At 39.9% G+C, this 21,258-nt stretch overlaps 1 protein-coding gene across 7 annotated transcripts in view; it reads right to left on the bottom strand.

Annotated features, from left to right (window-relative positions):
• Positions 1-2,825: 2,825 nt before the first annotated feature.
• Positions 2,826-21,258, bottom strand: part of LOC129771464 (calcium-transporting ATPase sarcoplasmic/endoplasmic reticulum type) — a 75,382-nt gene continuing 56,949 nt past the window's right edge. For 5 of the 7 annotated variants that reach the window (XM_055775125.1, XM_055775123.1, XM_055775127.1 and 2 more), the window contains exons 6-11: positions 17,472-19,538; positions 17,285-17,400; positions 13,394-13,630; positions 13,209-13,326; positions 12,988-13,105; positions 2,826-3,777 (exon numbers count right to left, since the gene is read on the bottom strand). In XM_055775125.1, coding sequence (XP_055631100.1) covers positions 3,749-3,777; positions 12,988-13,105; positions 13,209-13,326; positions 13,394-13,630; positions 17,285-17,400; positions 17,472-19,538 — 2,685 coding nt within the window. In that variant the 3' untranslated portion in view covers positions 2,826-3,748. Of the gene's footprint in view, positions 4,784-12,987; positions 13,106-13,208; positions 13,327-13,393; positions 13,631-17,284; positions 17,401-17,471; positions 19,539-21,258 lie in introns of all 7 variants that reach the window. The other 2 variants (XR_008742383.1, XM_055775128.1) reach the window with 2 other exon arrangements.

The raw sequence follows: 21,258 nt of genomic DNA, 5'->3' as shown, positions 1-21,258 counted from the left end.
TTGGCATATAATGCGCCTAACTGGCATATGCATGCAAAAGTGGAGGCCATATACATACATGGCAAATGCTTACCGAATTTGTTTGGATGAATATGCAACTTTGACCGGCTATAATAGCGACTTTTGCAATACTCATATACGATTTATTACAGACATAGAAAAAAAACAAATGGCGCAAAATATTTTCGTGAAATGTTTATTATAGCCTCACGAATCGCCATTTTTATATATGAGTATTTATGTTTGTTGAAATAATAATTGTTTGATTGACTTGTGTTGGGCGTGGAATATGAATGTTTAAAATGGCACAGATTAATGTTTGGTGAAAACTGCTCCGATGTGGGTTCGAACTCCGGTCGTCTGGATTATCATCCACCAGCTATCTCGCGCGGCTATCTGAAATTTAATTCAACAGCGGTTGAAACTTTCGAGTGCATCAGAATTTCATTGACATTTCAATATGATGTAATATGTTCTTTATTAGGATCTAATATGATTTACTGTTTCATGATTTTCTTCAGCATGCAACACGATTTACTACAGTACTGAATCGATTTAAATTATACGCTTATACGACACACAAACTGCATCAGCGTAATATACGCATATGATGCGGATTAAATATATTTTACGACAATGTACATCATAAAATTGATGTTTGTTATACCGAATTGCGACTTAATTTGATAATGGTATATAAAATCGAGTTTTTGCATTTTATGCGATTTCAAATATACACGACACATACTTTGATTGATATTATATGCGATTATGATTTATTCGGTTTTCTTGTAAGACTTGGCACGTGCAAAATTATACGATTTAATGTTTGCTGGGATGGCCTCCACTTTTGCATGCAAATGCCAGTTAGGCGCATTATATGCCAATCAAATTTTAGGGCATATGATGTTATATATACGCTTGTTATGCGATTTAATGTTTGCTGGGATATCACCATTCAAAATAAAGCAACTTCATGATTTCATGTGTATTTTATCTCAAAATATCACGAAATTGTAAGTATTTTCAACTGGTTTTTTTGTTTCTTCCCCATAAACTTCATATTCAATGTAATCAATGATGATATATATGTTTTTTCGTTGACAGATCCTCATATTCTCCATCTACCATTCCACCCTGTTATGTGTCAGACTGATATTCATTAATCATTTTCAGTTAGACAGTTCCTACCAGAAGCTGATTTTATTTTTTTGTTCGTTTCAAACTGTTTGACGGTTTTAAATACATATAACAAACGGCCCTTTCCATGGCTATTATTTGGAGTTTCAAAAGAGTTAAACTAACAGATTTGTGAACAATGAAAAAATTACATTAAAACAAAACAACTGTTCTGAACAATCACAGTTCTACGTCAAACTTCCGTCCGTGCTCCTAGGCTCAGACCCTTTTACTTTTTGAATCTTTTTTAAATTTTTTTTTCAGTGCAATACGGTTTGGATCCCGGATGAACGGTTTGTAGCTAGTGATTGACCAGAAACGTTCAGAATTGGCCAACAGAAGGGGTGTTGTGTTCCATCAGGATAACGCAAGGCCACACAATTCCGAGAGCTTGATTGAGATGTTTCAATGAATCCACCATATAGTTCGGACCTGGAACTAAACGATTATCTCCATTTTCTCTCAATGAAAAATTTCCAGAGTGATAACAAATTGGGATCAAGAGAAGATTGTAAAAATCTCTTGCTATGGGTTTTCGCTAATAAGGACCAAGACCTCTATGATAGAGACATTATGAAGCTACATTTAGAATGGCAACAAATTTTCTAACAAAACGGTGTATATTTATATGACCCAAATCGGACAATCCGAAGCATATTAAAAATAGTTTTGAATTTCACCCAAAAATAATGGATTACATACTTTCTCACCAACCTAATACTAAGTAAGGAAGGTACTTTTGTTGATAGCGTCTATTTTGACAATTGGAACAATTGGCGATTGGAGGTAATGAAGCTGTTACATTGCGATTTTCGATACTGAACACGACCAAAAATTGTTTTACTTCTACCGACTTTTTTTCGATAACAAGGTTTCTACGGGTGCTCATACACTGTTTGACCGGAGTCAAATATTTGACTGTTTTTGACAGATAAAACTTGATCAACGTATACGTTGAAATATATTGGACACTAAACACGATAAGGTAATATTCAATTATTGTATCCCTAATATATTTTTTTGGTCTGTTTTCGAGCATGTCGATACATGGTTAGGTTACCTTAAATATTTCAGTCGATTTTTTTCCATATTCCATGTTCCATTGTTTGCCAATGTTGAAAATTGAAGAGTGGCAAACAAAGAAGTGTTTGTACAAATATCAAACCAAACTTAATACAACATTATAATTAACAAAATACTCTCAATTATCAAAGAGAATAACTTTCCAAACAATTTGCAGTCAAAACATCCCAGAGCCGACCGTTAGGAACGCTATACTAAAATAAGGAATGCATTATATCAAAGAAGAAATCATGAAATAAAGCCCACTATGAATCTTCGAATTATTTATTGAATTAAGATTATCTAAAGTGCGCATACAAGTTTCTCTACAACTTAACAAACGATTACATTGTAACACACCGCAACTAAAAACCAACAAATCGAAACGCTTATTGTGAGCTATTTACATGATTCATGTGTTATGCGTTTTTGGACGGTTTCTCTCTGCGCTGATGCTGGATTCGAATTGTATAATTTGTGAACTGCTGAAGAAAAAAAACCGTGTGATAATAGTTGTACTGATGCAACTCCAATTGCCCGGGGCAATCAATTTCGACAAACGGGACGAGATAAAGGCATGTGGCTAGTTTTGAGATTTTTATTTTATTTTTCTTGAAACTGTAACTTGTTTGTTTTGTTAAACAATTGATGAAATGATACAAAATTAAAGATGGCGGTCAACGTCACACAATGAATTTTTCGTTTTTCATTTTTTTTCCTTTTCTAAATTAAGTTGTTTGTTAACTAAGTTGTTTCAAGTCCAACTTCAACGATCTACACAATTCAACAAGAAGAAGGAGTCTCTCTATTTTCGACCTGTTCACTTTATTCAATTAACTTATTTACATGGTTATCTCATATAATTACGAGCATAATAAATTAACTAGAGTGACATAAGCTTCTCGGAAATCAACAGGCAAAAAAGTACAGCTAAAGGGCGACAAAATAATGACATTTCGAAACTTAACGTTAATAAATGAGAGAAAAAATGTCTTCAATTGTTCATTTTCACTAGAAAAAAGTAAAAGTCGTTGGTGTTGTTGTTGTTAATGTACGTTCTATCCTACCCCAATGTGTGTTATTTTTTTTCTCGTCTGATTTCTTCTCTACGACTTTCAACAAAACATCGGCAAAACTCGTTGATGATTTTAAATTCTTTCAGGAACACGCTCACTATTTTTTTTACCTGGTATAAATTCGAATTTGTTCTTCCGTAAAACGAGAAAAGGAAAAAGAACTCTCTCTGTGGACACTTTGATTAGTTATCGAAAACCAAGATTTTGTTTGTTTTTTTTTATTTCTGTTGTTTCGCTACTCGCGTTTTAATACTTCTCACTAGAAGAAATCGATGTTTGCATTCTTCCTATGTTTATTAAATGATATTTAACTTTCACTGTTTTTTTTTTTTCATTGATTCGCACTTATGAAACCTCCTATAATTGCACTACCGCGTTGAATATAGAGTGTTTGCTGAAATAAAACTTGATTTTGTTCTCAAAGTTGTAGTTTATTCCCAGGTCTTGATAACGTCGCTGGCTGCAGGTGTGAAGTAACGAGGGGTGAAAAATTGAAAATAGTATTTGAGAAAAGAAAGAGAGAATATGTGTTAATTAAGTTCGTTGCGTGCACCGCGCGGTGCCACACTTATCCACTAGAGGGGGGAAAAGATCGCGTGACAATAATTGTAGCAATAAAACATTGTAAATAGTAAGCGTGGATTTGGGGGAAAATTTTTGGAAATATCAACTCATCAAATTGTAAGCTTTTGGGGGGAGATTGTAAAGCGTTCGAGATCACGCACACAATCCAACGCCCATCCGCGCACACGTTACCCGTGGTAATTCAGGTCTGAAGGGCGTGGTTTGTTTCACGAAGGGATGACGCGGTGGGGAGATCGAGAAGCCTCGAGAAAGCACTTCCTAGATGAACAACAGGAAGGATTCTTCATGACGACGTGTTGTCTGTGTTGTGTTGCTATATAAACCTATTACGCTGTACATTACACTATTGTCAATACCTGACATTTAGGAATCACACACTCAAGCATAGCTCTGAATCGCCAAAGCCACGTTGTCGCATCGTCAACACAGGATTGGAGGATTTGTTTTCGTATGGTTGTTGTTAGCGGTGGAGTTGATTTGGTTTCGTTCTGTTTCAGGATAATCACTGGATGCGATGGCTTCACGTAGGACGTATTTCCTTGTGGTGGTATTTCGGGGGTTTTTTGGGATGTTTGGGTACACATACACAAAATGATGGTTGTCAATGGGATGATGACACAGAACTGTGATACCGCAGGTTCTTTGTGTGTTGATTGTTCGCTTGTTTTAGTCCCACCGTTTCTTTGTTCAGGTACCAATACAACCTTACCGGGGCAAGGTCGCACTGTGAAGCGTGTCTGTATATTGTTTTTTTTTGCGGTTGTATTTGATTGGTTGTGGATCGGGATAAACGGAGTATAATTATGAGCTTTTTTTGTAGAGCTGATGAAGCGCAATAGGATGCTTATTGGGTGTGTTGATTTAATGGAACTCGGGGTGGGCTATGATGGGAAGACAAAAGAAGAAATAAATTAAGATTAACACTATGGTCATTACAGACGACTTTATCCTCTCTTGGTTTGTGTATAACGCTATCAGGATTGTTCAAGTCGGCTGTTCTCCAGTGTGAAGAACACGATATTTCCAACCCCGATAAGCGTTGATTGTATAGAATACAAATTATTACCACTCGCAAAAATTAGTTTCGATTTTCCTACTCATTCAAAAAACATTATCTACTCTAGAAACTATTTGTTATCACTAGCAATCAAAATACTGTTTCGAATTATGTATAATACTCTCCATTGATCATAGTAATTTCTGTTATTTCAATTCGACGCCACATTGATCGACTGCTGTCATTACCTTTTCTGATATTTTTTAAAACTTTATACATATGGTGGCGGCTACCCAAAATTCCAATTTTCATCATTACAGACATACTTTAATTCATTCTATCCAAAATCATAGTTCGGAAACCAAGCTATCTGTTGAAAAGGGTGGAACAATCACAGTTTGGTCAACTTAAATTTAACGTATTGCTTTTGAGTGTGGATTAGAAAAATCCGAACACGCCCTGCTCTCTCCTTTTTGGTAGGTGTGTGCAATGGAATGGTTTTGACGTTTGCTCTTCATTTCATAGCGTCCAAGCAAGAGTAGCAACCGAGGCACTTGTATAAATGTATAACAGGTGAAGCAACATCATCACTTAAATAAGATGGGGATTACGGAGCGGGGGTTGTTTGTTTTGTTATTGCTAGGATACGCCATTATTGCATTTTCACATGCGAGAGAAGTGAATAAACTGGATGAGAATGAAATTCTACAAAATCATCCCAGCTTTTTCACATAAATTTGCGAAAGTCGAACATAGTAGGCATCGTTCGAATAAGCGTTGTGGCAGTTTGTAGAGAGCCGCCGGCAGCTGTTTGTAAACAATACCGACAGCAATTCCAATATTGGTGAAAGTGCATTTCATATGATTGTTTCACCTGGTATATATAGAGGCGCCTTGGTAGCAACCAGGGCTCGGTAAAGTCATATTCAATTGAGGATAGTCAGGGGATTATGAAACCATCCCCTGTCAACATAAATCAAAAGCCATTCGGGCCCTTTAGTCGCTATCTGCTCTACGACGATCAGTGTTCGTTTAGTTTTTTACCGTTAAAATAAGATTGTGTACGCTTGCAACGAGGTACATGTCGGGGTGGAGTAGCAGAGGTGGGGTGAAGTCAGGATGAATGGAGAGACAGAATTGTATTCATTCATCACGTCAATTAAAATAACCATTTGCTTCAACTAGAAATGAATTGACGAGCGTTTAGAGCGAGGATAACAAATGAACTAGTCATGTTAACGGCGAATGCCGAAGTAGTTCTACTCGAAGCGAAGCGACTGAGAAGAGAGTCGATTTTCATGTTTCGTCTCCGAAATATAGGACTCTGGTAGCAACGCTTGAAAATTTTGTACAGCGGCTTCGTCGACGTTGTTCGCCGTAGAACGCCATATTGTTTTGACGTATTTTTCGCTTTCCACGGTTTTTTGCGTCTTCTCCAAATTCAACATGACGATGGCCCAATATTTTTCTACGGGACGTATATCTGGGGAGTTGAAAGGGTTGCAATTTTTGGGCACCACCATCACGTTATTCTTGGCAGACCATTCAATCGTCTTCTTCCCATGGTTGCAGGATGCCAAAACCGCCCAAAATAGAAAGGTTTTGTTGTGTTTTTCGAAGAAAGGGGCAGACGATTCCCCTTGACGTATATTCCTTGGTTGATGGTTCCGGCGGCGATGATAATATCGATGTTCTAGCCGCAGATGCAAAAGACCTGCCAATCCAGGTATTTTTTGGGGAACTTGGATAGTTGCATTATCTCGAAGATGTCTGCTACTTGTCCCTTTTGTGGAGGAAACTTTAGGAATGCTTACCAATGCGAATCTAGTTAAGTAGTTTTGGGAGGAAGCTATTTCGACAGCTGCCTATTTGGTCGGCCTGTCTACCGAGATCGTTGGGGAACAAAACGACGGAGGAAGCAAGGCTGCAAGGACGCAAGCCAAATCTGGATCACCTGAAGGTAAGTTGTCATTCAGGCAAGTTCCAGCATACACTTCTAATTCAACTGACGTAGAATTTGCGACAGATGAACCAAAAACCTACGAAGCAGTTCTACAAACGGCTTGAGAAAGACCGTTGGATTCAAGCAATGAACGACGAGTTGACGTCACTGAGTGAGAACGAACAACACGTGGATTTTTGCAGATCAACTAGACAAAAGCTCTTCGGAACAAATGGGTGTTCAAAACGAAGCGCTGACCTGATTGGACCATTCAACGGTACAAAGCTCGTCTCGTCGTGAAAGGATGCTCGCAGAGACCAGGTGTGGATTACGAGGTTATTCTCTCGGTATGCGACAATACATTAGCTCATGGCGCTGACGATGAAATACGAACTGAACGATAAGGAGATTCACATACTGCAGTCGCAGGGAATCAATCAAAGGAATGGAACAGTGGGCCAATTGAAGAAACGCTCTATGGCTTGAAGCAGTCAAGCCGAGTAAGAAAACTCGCAGCTGGATAGTAAATCGTTGTTTGTACTGAATGCTACGTGGACATAAGCTGATGTTTGTTACCTAATAAATAATGGGTGTGTAACTTAACCCTTAGCTGAAAGTTTCCATGAAATCCAACAAAGCGATATTAATTATGCACATTTTCTCGCTCTGGAAATAAAGCACTTAATTTCTTAAAAATCCATCGAACAATGCGCTCGTTCGTTAAAGTTAATTCGTTCCGTTTCCACATCTCACATCTCTATAAATAGTCGACAGTGATGGCTGATTTTTTGTTGAATCGTGAAGTGTCGAAATCTGTTAACCAAATATTTTTTACAAGCTCAATTTTTTCTGCGTTGAAAATGTAGAGTTTTGTTGCAATAACATCTGCGTGAAGTTTTGATTGTCTGTTTCCATTGAGTGTAAAGGGGCAGCTGGTGACTCTGCACCATCGGATATATATTTCAGGGAAAGGTGCCGAAAAACGACCAGACATCAGTCAATAATGATCCATCATGACAACCCTCGACCTCATATTCGAGTTAACAACTATTTGGAAAACAGCGGATGGGAAGTTCCGGTTCACCCGTCTTATAGCCCAGATCCTGCCCCTTCCGACTACCATTTGTTTCAACCGATGCAGAACGATTTTCTTCAGAACAGGGTATCAAAAATTGGCTGAATCCATTTTTGGCCACATAAGAAGAACGCTACTTTCGCGACGGAATCAATAAATTGGCAGAAAGCTAAGAGAAAGTAGTGGCTAGTGATGGCTAATACTTCGAATAATGCATAGGTAGGTAGGATAAAGTATTAATTTATTTTATTATTCAAATAAACGAGTAACGGAACGAATTCTTGGTCTTCACCAATGATCGGAATCTGAAACGAAAACTGAAGAAGTACTTGTGCCAGCAATTCAAGCAAAGTTCTGGTATCCGGACAACAAGAGTTCAAGCAGAAGGGAAAGCTGGGGCTCGATCAACAAGCGTACATTGGGAAGCCTTCAAGATTATTCGCTATTCAAAGGAAACATCGATGAAGAAATTGGAGCATCCTAAACGTGGATCAACCGATCTAATTAGCTATGGATAATTCTCTTGGTCAAAGATATTTGGTGAAATTTTGTGTTACAAACAAAATTTCTTTTGCCGAAAAGATATAAATGTTGCAGAGTACATTTGGTGACTTAACTATGTCGAAAACACGGGTGTATGAATGGTATTCAAAGACGGCCGCGAAGAGATGAACGATTTGCTACTTCAATGTCGACCATCCACCTATCCAACTGATGAAAACATCGACAAAATAAATGAAATGGTGCTCAGAAATCGGCATTAAAGTTTGAGAGAGCTAGCTCGCGAATTAAGTATCTCCCACGAGACCGTTCGTCACAATTTGGCTGATGTTTTGGGCATGAGAAAAGTCGCAACACGGCTAGTGCCAAAAGAGCTTAATTTTCCTCAAAAATTCCATCACAATCAAGTGGCTGAAAACATGGCTGGGCGATCAAATTCTGATTCTACGTTCATCCAACGTATAATCATTGGAGACGAGACATGGGTGTACGAGTATGCCATGCAAACGAGTCAACAATCATCAGCATGAATGAGTCAAAATCGAAAAATAAACACGTCAAAGTCGATCAAAAGTGAAGGTCGTGGTGTTGTCCATTCGGACATTTCTTCCGAAGGGCAGAACGGTCAATAAAGAACATTACCATGACATTATGAGGAGTTTGAGAGAGAAAATTCGTCGCAAACGGCAAGATTTGTGAAAGGATGAAAGGAACATTTGGATTTTGTCCATTAGCACATTTGGCATGCAAGCCCATTGTTTTACACCCGCATACCTACAAAGTGAAGGGTGTTCAGATTTTTTTTAATGCAAACTTAAAACAAATACGTCAAGTTTAAGATGACCAAATTTTGATCGTTCCATTCTTCAAAACCTGATTTTTGACGAAGTTGTTGGGAAGTCGATGGACTTTCTACACTGTCTTACACATTTTTACTCAATACATGGAAGAATAAATGCAGCGAAAATAAAAGAGGATTAATTTTGTTGATGAAACCATTAAAAAAATTAAACGGTCTTTAAACTGATAAGTTTAAAGCCTCTATAATTAATTAAGTTCGTTCGTTAAACTGTCATATAAATATAATTTTGGATAATTGCCACCATATGTACAAAGTTTAAAGAAAAAAATCAGACAAGATGAGGGCAGCGTTCGACCGCTTCATAATACTTGTAATGAATCACAGATTACTTAATTATGGTTCTCAGGAATGAGCCCTCCTATCGAGAGAAGGATGGATGATACTTACTCGGATGTGTGGAAGGATGAACGGAAGATAGCACACGAAGGGGTAGAGAAGATTATGGTGATGGTGTGGGTATAAACACGCGATAAAATGTATGACTCGAACGAGAACGAAGTTCTCTGGCTGATTGGTGCATGTGAGGTTATGATGAGATTAGGGGGTATCACTTCTTCTTGCTGGTTGTTGGTGGTGCTGTTTATCCATGCAAAACAGGCTCAGAGAGATAGACAAAGGGGGGATAGACTCCACGCATTCAATTCACTCCACACAATAGCTTCAATTCTCCGTCCGGATCTTCCTGACCGTTCTCCGGAGGAAATCGGGCATCTGGTTAGAGAGTAAGTGCTGCTTGATGGTTGGTGAACTCTGCAAGCACTTGTTGTATGCCACTTTTCGTTTTCGCCATCGCTGCCATTCGGATGGGAGATGCTAGGCTGGGACTTTTTCCAGTTTGATGCTCTCCCAAACGCTTTCTCTCTAAAAACTGATGATTTGCGCTGAGCAAGGCAAGGATGAAAGCTCGTTTTGGTTAATAGTTAGTGGATCAATAGTAAACACACTCTTGCTAATGTTTTTTTGTTAATGTTTTAAATATATTTAAAATGCATTTTTTATTCTTTTCCTTGTTTTTCCAGTTTTACTCTCCTATCAACCTTTCAATAAGACCTTTACTAGCCGTTGAATTTCCATTACAATAAAGATAATTATTTTTGCTTGTTGCTGTTTTTTTCTTCTGTTTTCATTAAATAGTTGGAGTAAAAAACTATTATTGAACAAATTTCACACAGTCATATCTCTTTTTTCATTCAGTGTTTCTACATCACCGATACATATATATGTCGGTCGTGTTTGAATGTGAGAAACGGCTCGTTTTTCTTTTGTTATCTCTAGCTTGCTTTATTCGTCAACAATTGCAAGGGACTATTTGTAACAATTACTTTATTTGATTATCCTCTTTCTCTGTCGTTTAACTAAGTAGGCTCTACCTTTTCTCCGCAACTTGTATTTTAATGTTTTAGTACTGTCTCATGTTATTACTGCCACTGATTTGCCATTCTCACCCTTTACACCACCCTCTCTACTAGCACTTGCACGTAAATAAGTTATGTCGTGTCTAATGATTTCAGATTCGGAATAACCTAACTTCAAACTTTTGTTGTTTTCCCCTACTTAAGTTGTATCGAATCGCGAACGTGTTACGAAATTATGAGAAATAATTCCATCGATATCTCTCCGACTATTATCTAATTACGCGCTAGTGTTAATTGGTTTTGCTTGCATTTTAACCGCATAATCTATATACTTCGATTTACTATTTATTTATTTTTTTTTTTCTTTAACACTTCTTTCGCGACGACGAATGGAATAATTTGGTAGAGCAACACAACAACAATGAATCGATGTTTGGCCAAGTTGTGTTATTGCGGTGTTTATGTATCCAGGAACCTGAACACGGTGAACATAACGCAAAAATGAAGCTTCTAATGAAACCCATGTTTTGAAACCGAATAAAAAAGGGTAAAAGGAAAGGGAATTTGGTTAGAAACTAACCTCAAAATTCTGCCATTGAAGGCAGCGAAAATAAAAAGGCGTATTTGCCACGTTAGATCTTCCGTTTTCCAATTTGAGAGATTAATTACACCATCGATCGGATGTCAGAGTAACATTTTCACAGTTAATTCGTTTGTATAAGTTATGATAGATTGGGTAGAAAAATTTTAGACGATAGACTTACGTTGTAAAAGTTTATTTTTCTTCCGGGTAGGGGGTAACGAGAATAGGATGGATACACGGTTATTTCAATGTTGTTCATATGATCTGTACAAGGGGTTATTGACTTCTTTTCGTTAATTTTTCAATGCAAAAAAAAGGTAATTCAAAGATGGAAGCTATTCCCCCGCTAAAAAAACTGACAAAAGTCGAAAGCAATGGTCTTATATCCCAATGTGTTCCAAAATTGCTCCATTTGCTAACTACTTGCCTCCGCTGAAACATGTCTTTCATGTTGATACGTCTTGATCATTGGAAATAATTTTTGTGCACCGAGAGATTTGGGTGCTAACGAAGCTCAGTGACCAATCATAAAAATGGAATCAAATAAAATTCTACTCTAACCTAACAGCGGTTTTCAGCGATAATCTAAGTGGCCCTCATTTAAACCTGCACAATGTTAGTGAATATTGCTTTGTAGAAAAAAGATTAAAAGGAAATTTTAAACACTCAAACACATTCTTTGTTAGTATGGATGGTTTCATTCTCGAAAAAACAAATTTTAGTCGGATGTGTCGTTTTTCTGTTCTCAAGACTGTTGTGGTGGCGTGCAAAAGAGTTTGTGAAAATGACAATGCATGTGTATGATTCTGGGGGGTTAAATTCCGCTCGGTTCCATCGTCTAACAAATCTGTTGCTTTTGTTTGCTTCTTTTCCCGAGCAATTATTCATATTTTGATGCTATATATATAATTAATAGTATTGCCGTATGATTTACAGTTTCTTTTCCCTACATGAGATGTATATAAATATATACGATTGTGTAGCAACGTTGTACAATGATTTGCGGTTAATATGCTGATCTTAATTATGTATAGTAAATAGGGGGGTTAATTGTAAAAATGTTGTTTTTTTTCATTTCAAAAGGAAAAACAAAACAATTCACTATGGGGTCCATGTGGGTTTGAGATTTGAGAAGAAAAAAAACGAATCCTACGACGCACGATATATCCTTTTTTCGTTTTGTAGAGAAGCGACATACAAAATGTTGGCTGAGCAACTAAAATCGAAGGGTCTTATAAATTAGGAGGAAGGTAATAAAAAAACATTCAACAATCACTTGCAATCACGAACCACTTAAGACTTATCAGCTTTTTAAAATTACACTCGTTCTTTCTCGATCACGCGCGCGCACGCTTCTCGCGAATCAGTTTTACTTCCGGACATTCTCACCGTGTTCTAGGTTAACTCGTGGCGTTCCGCCGTTCGGGTGTATGTTTTTTCTTGGGGGATCCCGGCGGGAAACAAACTCATCAACTGCTGCAAACAAACAATCGCACAAACACCCCGCCAGGATCCAGAAGTTGATTCCACACACCCAAACCCCGCGGGTCTCTGCTGCTTCTCGAATGTGATTTTTTCTTGTATAACTGAATCCCCTCTCTCGACTTTTCCTACATAATTATTCTACTAGACGCGAAATGTAAATATTACTTAGGATGTCTCAAACCGCCCGAAGCTACCTTCCCTCTTAGTATGGACCCCATATAATATAAGCAAAGAACACTGCCCACGCTAAAACTAGCCAGTGCATGGTTTGGATATAGCTCTCACCGTCGGAAATTCTTCTGGCGACGAACTTGAGGATTTCATCAAGCAGCACGACTGGCAGCGAGAATTTCATCACAGTGAGCCATTCGTCTCCGTTCAGTGGGGTGACCTGGAACACAGCCTGCAGAGACAGAGAAAATAGAGCGCACAAGGAAGAAAACGGGAAATTCAAAGGATTAATGTCGGTCCAATCAATCAGTCAGCCAGCCAGTCTGGATACGTACCGAAAGGACATCAACGTAGAGAATGACGAAGTGCAGGGCGAACGACAGGCACATGGAAGCGATGAGCCACATGTTCGACCATGGGGGCATAGTGACCAGAGACTGGTTCTCAGACAAGCTGTAGAGAGCAAACAAATTTCCATGATAAAAACTATTAACAAAAAAAAATATTAAGATCGCCGTACCTGTTCATGGCGTTCAACATCTCAATGGTGACCAGAACGGACAAAGCCATGGTCATTGGGTGTGGGTCGTTGAAGATCTTGCAGTCGACTCCCTTGAAGTCATCACCACCAGCAATGCAGGACAGATGGTGGGTCAGCTGCCAGTAGGTGAGCTGAGGACCCTGGTCGCAGTACATGAACCACCAGGAGGCACCACCGACGGTAGCGCAACCGACATAACCACCGATAGCCATGTAACTGCGTTGAATGATAGATGAAAATGATATGTTATATATAAATCGTTCATAAACTCAAATACATAAGTTTGAAGGGGCCCAATTCTTAATCTATTGTTAATTCTAAAGTATATTTACGATTTCATTTATTCTACGATAAATAAGATGGGGAACCAACAACGTATTTCTATCATGGAGAGGAGGGCATATAGGATTTGCACAATATTGATTACATACGGAGATCGGAGATCGGACATGTAATCAAGGTATAACCGAGTCAACACATCCTAGGTTGCTTCCCTCGTATTCGATGTAGTGCTAATCTTACCCACAAACACAGACATTGTTGCTGGCATGATTGATACGAAAGAGTAGCGCATCAAGCGAACAGTGATTGGACATGAGTCGGGAGAGGATACAAATAAAGTCCCGACAACTGGTACCTTTTGCTATCAGTAACGATTAATCAAATATTAACAATAAAGTAGGTGAATTGATCATCCCTACATAATCTAGTCAGGATACTTTAATGCAACAAATACAACTACACTCCGAATTCACGAATATTTACGCGATAGCAAATTTCTTCTGAAGCTCTGTCGATTTGATGGAAAATAAAAAGTAAACAAGGCAAATTCATTCGATCTCGTCGAAATATTTGACAAAACATTTTGTTTGTTTGTCAAGCTTCGTTTTCGGTATCGTGAAGGAGGTAGAAGCATAAGATATTTCCGAACTATGTAAACATTAGATGATATTAAGCATATTTATTTGATACTTAGGCGACGGGCCAAAGTCGGTGGAAATTCGGAAACTGATCGTTTCCGAAGTAAAAACAATGTAAGCTACCGCGAAATCGCAGAAAAATATGGTATTGCGATTGGAGCGATTTCGAAAATCATGATCGGATCCCGATATCAATCTTGGGCCTCAACATAACTAGTCGAACTGTGAGCAACCGACTTCGTGAATCAGATCTAAAGAGCTTCTTCAGAAAGAAAAAGTCATTTCTACGAAAAACCAATATCAAAAGGACCTTGGATTTCGCAAAGAAATATGCTTCTCACCCTACTGACTTTTGGAAGAAGATTATTTGGATCGATAAGAGTAAGTTTAAGCTAAAAACACGAAGAAGCGTCAGCAAACTCGTTGCCTGAAATCTGAACATCTGCTATCCAGATTTACTCGAGCAACAATCACTTTTACTTGAGTAAACACGGAGAAGGATCACTGTCTATGGGGGTCGTTTTTTCCTGGAATGGGGAGGGAAATCTTGTCAAGATCGATGGAAAGATGACTGGTGAATCCTAAGGAGGAATCAAAGACTTGGAGGAAAACTTGAAGCCGTCACTCAGCAAAATGAACATGAAAGGCTATATTTAGGACAATAGGACATTGACCCCAAGTACACCCCGAAGGTTGCGAAGCGAATTTTCCAGTTCAGAAAAATTAAAATGCTTGAGTTGCCACCCCAGTCCCCAGACTTCAACACCATTGAACATCCATGGACAATACTGAATGAAAAAAATCCATTGGACTTGCGGAGATAATTCGAATATTCGAAACAAAAATAAATTGGAGTAATATAAATTTGAAAATGAATACAAACAATGGTTTGTTTACATCCTTCCTATTGTAAGAAATAAATTCACTGCAATTTGCATAAAAATTGCAGTGAACTTTCGAAGCGAAATCATGAAAAAGTATTTTGAGTAATACTGTTTACTTTTTTCTTTCCAACACTGTATTAGAAGAATCAACCTGCATGGAGATGAATTCATGGTATGAACTCATGAATCCGGAGCGAAAATTTAGCTCGATCAGCTGCTCAAACTTTCCGATCACCAATGAGTTCATAACCTTACACCGGATGAGACACCGAAGAGATAACAAATTGAAGCGATCTTTTAGAGGGACTTCGACACTCATGGGATGCGTATAGAGCATACATCTCGGCGCAATACAGAGACAAACATACATAGTGATCGGTTTACCCGAATATTGAAGCTCTGGTTTTGCTGGTTCATGCTTCCTAGAAAAGACAACCATCTCTGTTTTCTCCGTGGAGAACTTAATCCCTAAACCTGACCTAGGTTGAAAAATTGTCCGAAATAACCTGTAAGATTCCTTGCAGGTCGGATTCTATTGATCCTACGAAATACATCACTCCATTATCTGCAAGTTGTCTTAGGTTGCAGTTTTGTGTGAGGCAATTGTCAATGTTGCTTACGCACAAGTTGTACTTAAGGTTGTCTTTAACATGACCCCCGGGGAGGCCCATGTAGGAGACCCGATTTACTGCCGAATCTCCGTGGGAAATAATCAAATGTTTCTCGCAAGGAAGTTATATAACATGTTATTCAATGGAGATGGCAGACCCTGAGAGTGTAATTTGTTTGACAGGGCCTCTATTGGAAATAATTTTCGGGAGTAGGCCATTTGAATTTCTGAAGAAAGCAACGCAAGACAATCGTTCGTTCCCTTGCACTTGCGGAACCAATATTGTGTATCTGAGAGTGAGTTATTATTCAACCCATCGATCAAGGCGAAACAGGATTATTTTCTCCAACAATTTTCGTATACCAGACAGCATTGCTATTTAGCGGTACGAATTGAAGTCGGACGCGAGCTTTCCGGGTTTTTGAATAATTATAACTCGTATTTGTCTCCAATCATCACTCGGAACAATATAATGTTCCAGAAACTGATTAAAATAATTCAACAAGCGATGTTTTGTCACGTCAAGGAGATTTTTCAACAAGTTTAATTTAATTCTATCCTGTCCTGGAGCCGAATTGTTTCAAAGAAGAGTAAGAGAGAATTCTACCATCGAAAACTCGGAATCAAGATCGCACCTATCTTGTGGTTTATTCCAAACAATTGTTTGCACGGGAACGGAATCGGGACAAAGGAATCGATGGCCAGAATAATTGCATCCGCATTTTCTTGCCAGCCAATGTGTCTTGTCACATGCCTCTTGTGAGCTCGTATGCCATCTTTATTAATTCAGAAGAATTTGACAAGTGATCACTACCGTTGGGATCCTGGATTACATTCCACTGGTAATCTGAGATAGTGTATTCGAACAAACCGAAAGGTCAAGAGCACTTGGGTTAGCAGGAGGTTTAGGTACACGTGTTGTTTTCCCTGTATTCAAAATTGTCATGTTGAAGCTGTTACAAACGTCATATATCAACAATGAACGGTTGTTGTCGTACTGTGAGTTCATGGCAGCATGTTGCTTCCGGTTAACTGTAACTTTCTGAGGCCAATACAAACTGAAAAATAGGCATTTGTTTTTGATATCTACATGACAAGCAACAGATTCAATCTCTCCCATAGGTGGAAGGTCAATTCTAAGAGCCCCCGCAGACTGCAGACTGACCTGTCGACCGATAGTTCGGTCGGCTTCTTAATCAGTACGGAGAGGTATTCATGTGCACACATTACACCGATTCAATTGGGTCGGTTTTTGCACCAGTAGGCCGATCCGACCCAATTTTCGGCTGAAAAAAAGGCTGTAGTGTGCGGGGGCTCTAAAAAATAAGTGCCACTAATTGATCCCCAATAGCATCCCTCCGTCTCGGTTATCACTATCCAAGCGTATAATATTAAAATCGTTGAAAGAGAGATCATATAGATTAAAGATAGTCACTCATAATTTGTTCACACATACCGGAAGAAGAGCCAGCCAGAGATGAGACCTTCATCGGCCTTGCGGGGTGGTTTGCTCATGATGTCCAGATCTGGTGGGTTAAAGCCAAGGGCGGTAGCTGGGAGACCATCAGTAACCTGTTCGGAAACACAAAGCAAGCGTTCTCATTATTCCACCCCCACTCGAACAAACCATTTTGTTTTCTTACCAAGTTGACCCACAGCAGCTGAACCGGGATCAGAGCCTCTGGCAGACCGAGAGCGGCAGTCAAGAAGATGGACACGACCTCACCGATGTTGGAGGAGATCAGATAGCGGATGAACTGCTTCATGTTGTTGTAGATGGCGCGACCTTCCTCAACGGCGGCAACGATGGACGAGAAGTTGTCATCAGCCAACACCATCTCGGATGCGGACTTGGCGACAGCGGTACCAGAACCCATGGCAATACCGATTTCGGCCTTCTTCAGAGCAGGGGCGTCGTTCACACCATCACCAGTCATAGCGGAGATTTCGTTCATGCTCTGCAGATACTCAACGATCTTAGACTTGTGTGCGGGCTCCACACGGGAGAACAGACGGGCACGGGAACAAGCCTCACGCTGTTCGCTGATTGCCAGATCGTCGAATTCACGTCCGGAGTAGGACTTGCCAGTGGTATCCTCATCCTCACCGAAGACACCGATACGACGGCAGATAGCTTCAGCAGTAGCCTTGTTATCACCAGTGATGACAATGACGCGAATACCAGCGGCACGGCAACGAACAATCGAATCCTGAACTTCCTTACGTGGGGGATCAAGCATACCAACAACACCGACGAAGGTCAGGTTGACTTCATAAGTGTAGAACTTGTTGGAATCGTTCAGATCCATATCTTCGGGCTTCATTGGGCTATCAGCGGTGGCCAGGGCCAAGCAACGGAGAGTGTCACGTCCAGTACCATACTGGCGAGTCAGATCCAGGATGCGGTTCTTCAGGGTTTGGGTCAGTGGGACCTTGGATCCTCCGACACGGGCGTGCGTACAACGATCCAGGACACCTTCTGGGGCACCCTTACAGAACAGTTTTGGTCCGTTTCCGAGCTTGGAGGCCTTAAGCGGAGTACAGTAGCTGGACATAGATTTACGATCGCGGGAGAACTCCAGAGTGAATTCCTTCTTCCACTTGGTTTCAATTTCCTGACGGACGCAGATAGCAGACGAGCGACGATCCAGACCCTGCTTGGCAACGTTGAAGGGATTCATCTTCTCAGCCAGGACAATCAGTGCGGTTTCAGTGGCTTCACCGACCTTTTCGAATACTTTCTTCAGCTCGTTAAAATCAATAGCGGAGTCATTGCACATGATACAGATGGTACCCAGTTCCTGCAGGGTTTCATAATCCGAAGCCTTGACTCGCTGGCCCTTCATGGTAACCTCACCGATTGGTTCATAAGTGGAGCCGGAGATTTCGAACTCAGAGAAGCTGCTGTCATTACCTTCAACTTTCTCGAAGATGAACATACGCGAAACGGACATCTGGTTGGTGGTCAGTGTACCAGTCTTATCAGAGCAGATAACCGAGGTACAACCCAGGGTTTCGACGGATGGCAGGGAGCGGACAATAGCGTTCTTCTTGGCCATACGGCGGGTACCCAAAGCCAGACAAGTGGTGATGACAGCTGGCAGACCTTCTGGGATAGCAGCGACAGCGAGAGCGACGGCGATCTTGAAGTAGTACACAGCACCCTTGATCCACGAGCCACCGTGAGCGGGATCATTGAAGTGACCAATGTTGATAGCCCAGACGGCAATACAGATGAGGGTGATAACCTTGGACAGCTGCTCACCGAATTCATCCAGTTTCTGCTGCAGGGGGGTCTTGATTTCCTCAGTCTCGGACATCTCGGTACGGATCTTACCGATGGCGGTGTTCAAACCAGTTCCGATAACAATACCACGGGCCTTACCGGCGGCAACGTTGGTACCGGAGAACAGAATATTCTTCTTGTCCTGGTTGACGGCGCGGACATCGGGAATGGCTTCGGTGTGCTTGATCACGGACACGGACTCTCCGGTCAGGATGGACTGATCGATACGGATGGTGGTGGAGAAGATCTTGATCAGACGAATATCGGCGGGGATCTTGTCACCGACCGACACCTCAACGACGTCTCCGGGGACGATCTCCTTGGCGCGCACCTTCTGCACACCGGACTTGTCGCTACGGACGACCTTACCCATCTCGGGCTCGTACTCCTTCAGAGCCTCAATAGCGGACTCGGCATTGCGTTCCTGTGGGAATTGATGTGGACGAGAGTTAGTTTTTTGTTCGTCTGCCGGAATGTACGGAAAGGAAATCATCGCTTGTTGTGGACGTTATTGATGAGAAAACTCTAGTGCACATGGAAGTGACTGACAAATATTATTTTATTATTTTTTCTTGAAACTTCTACAGGTAACGTGTTTTATTAAACGTCTAGAAACTCTTTAATAGTTCATTTTCAAGAATAGTGAATTCAACTCTAGGCACTATTTTCCGTTCTGGAATCTGTAGGAACTTTAGTATCATAACAACAGTAGATTTTACGCTGCTAACAGCTTCTACAATAACTCATTGATGCCTTCTTCATAAAGTTACCTTTTTACGTACAATTATCGCCCGTTCTTGGTGTTTCTGAAACCACACCGTATGTCTATTCAATTTTTGCATTGTTTGTTGCTGAATAACGTATTGATCTCCTGTTTTAACTGATGTTTGGAGAACAGTGTTTGCCGATTGTCCCTTTCACTGATATGATCTTACAGAAATCATATCCCCCAGACAACGAGACAACTCTGTTAAGTTTGTACTTTATGATACACGAGCAAGCAAACCAAAACCATTATGAACGGTTTCGGCGCAGAATGTTTATATTCTTCTTTGCCTCTAACTCATTACATGTCGAACCTCACCATGCATCCTGAAGCAGCAAAATCAAACGGACTACGCAAAGCGAATGATTCATACTCAGTTACAGGAACAAATCCTGACTCAAAATATTTAATAATAATAATAATAATTTCTAGATGCACAGGGAAGGGTGGTCAGATCATATTTTTCATTTTTAACACTGCTATCCCTTGAAATATATATATTTATTTTTGTATATTTTTCAATTTTGAAAGCAGAAGTTTCAAAGAGTCTCATTTTGCATGCGAGAGGACGCTTGCAGCCATCAAATTGAAGATTTCATTCGTTTTGATTATGGATTGTACCGTATGTCTGCATGGATTATGGATTGTACCTTCAAGAAAAAGTGCTATTAAAAGCGACATACGCGGGATAGCAGTTACGCTTACCACCAAATCACGGTAGACTCGTTATTGTGCGACGATGTGTCAATAAAAGAGTATTTTAGATGATTCATAACATTCCTGTAATAAATTGATCCTGCGAATTCAAAGTTTGCTTGCTTCCATACGCACTCACGAATTTTTGATCATCCATGGGACTCTCAATCATAGAGACTATGGTCCCTCAAAGCCAGACAAAAAATCCCTATTGAATAAAAAGAGAGTACCCGATTTTTAGAGGGTCACTACCGGTAACTGGTACTGGTAATAGTACTTGTATCCTCCCCTTTCGCAAGGCAGTTCACCTCCTTGTTCCATGGAATTTGATCTGATCTGTTAGAGCGCGGCTTGTGTATTTCATCCTCTGATGTGTATCACTTTCGTTTATAATGATATGTTCCATGGGTCTACCCTCAAGAGCTAAGGGAATACTAGCCGAGTTCAAAAATATGAAGGTTGCCTGGGCATTCGTGAGACTCTGTATTGTCATTTTGATTGCTGGATTCTCATTAGAAATATGGTGAACCCAGGAGTACTCTGATACTAGTTTTAGAATAAATTTGATTATCTCGATCATGAACATATTATTTTCGAAACTAAGAAACGAAAACGATAATTTTACATGTTCCATTAAGTTGAGCCAGAAACAACAAATATTATGTTTCTTTCATGTCTGCAG

The sequence above is a fragment of the Toxorhynchites rutilus genome, chromosome 2 (assembly GCF_029784135.1).
Source record: "Toxorhynchites rutilus septentrionalis strain SRP chromosome 2, ASM2978413v1, whole genome shotgun sequence".
In the NCBI taxonomy this organism is placed as follows: Eukaryota; Metazoa; Arthropoda; class Insecta; order Diptera; family Culicidae; genus Toxorhynchites; species Toxorhynchites rutilus.
Note: the sequence above shows the minus strand (reverse complement) of the source record. Positions and strands in the feature narration are given on the sequence as shown.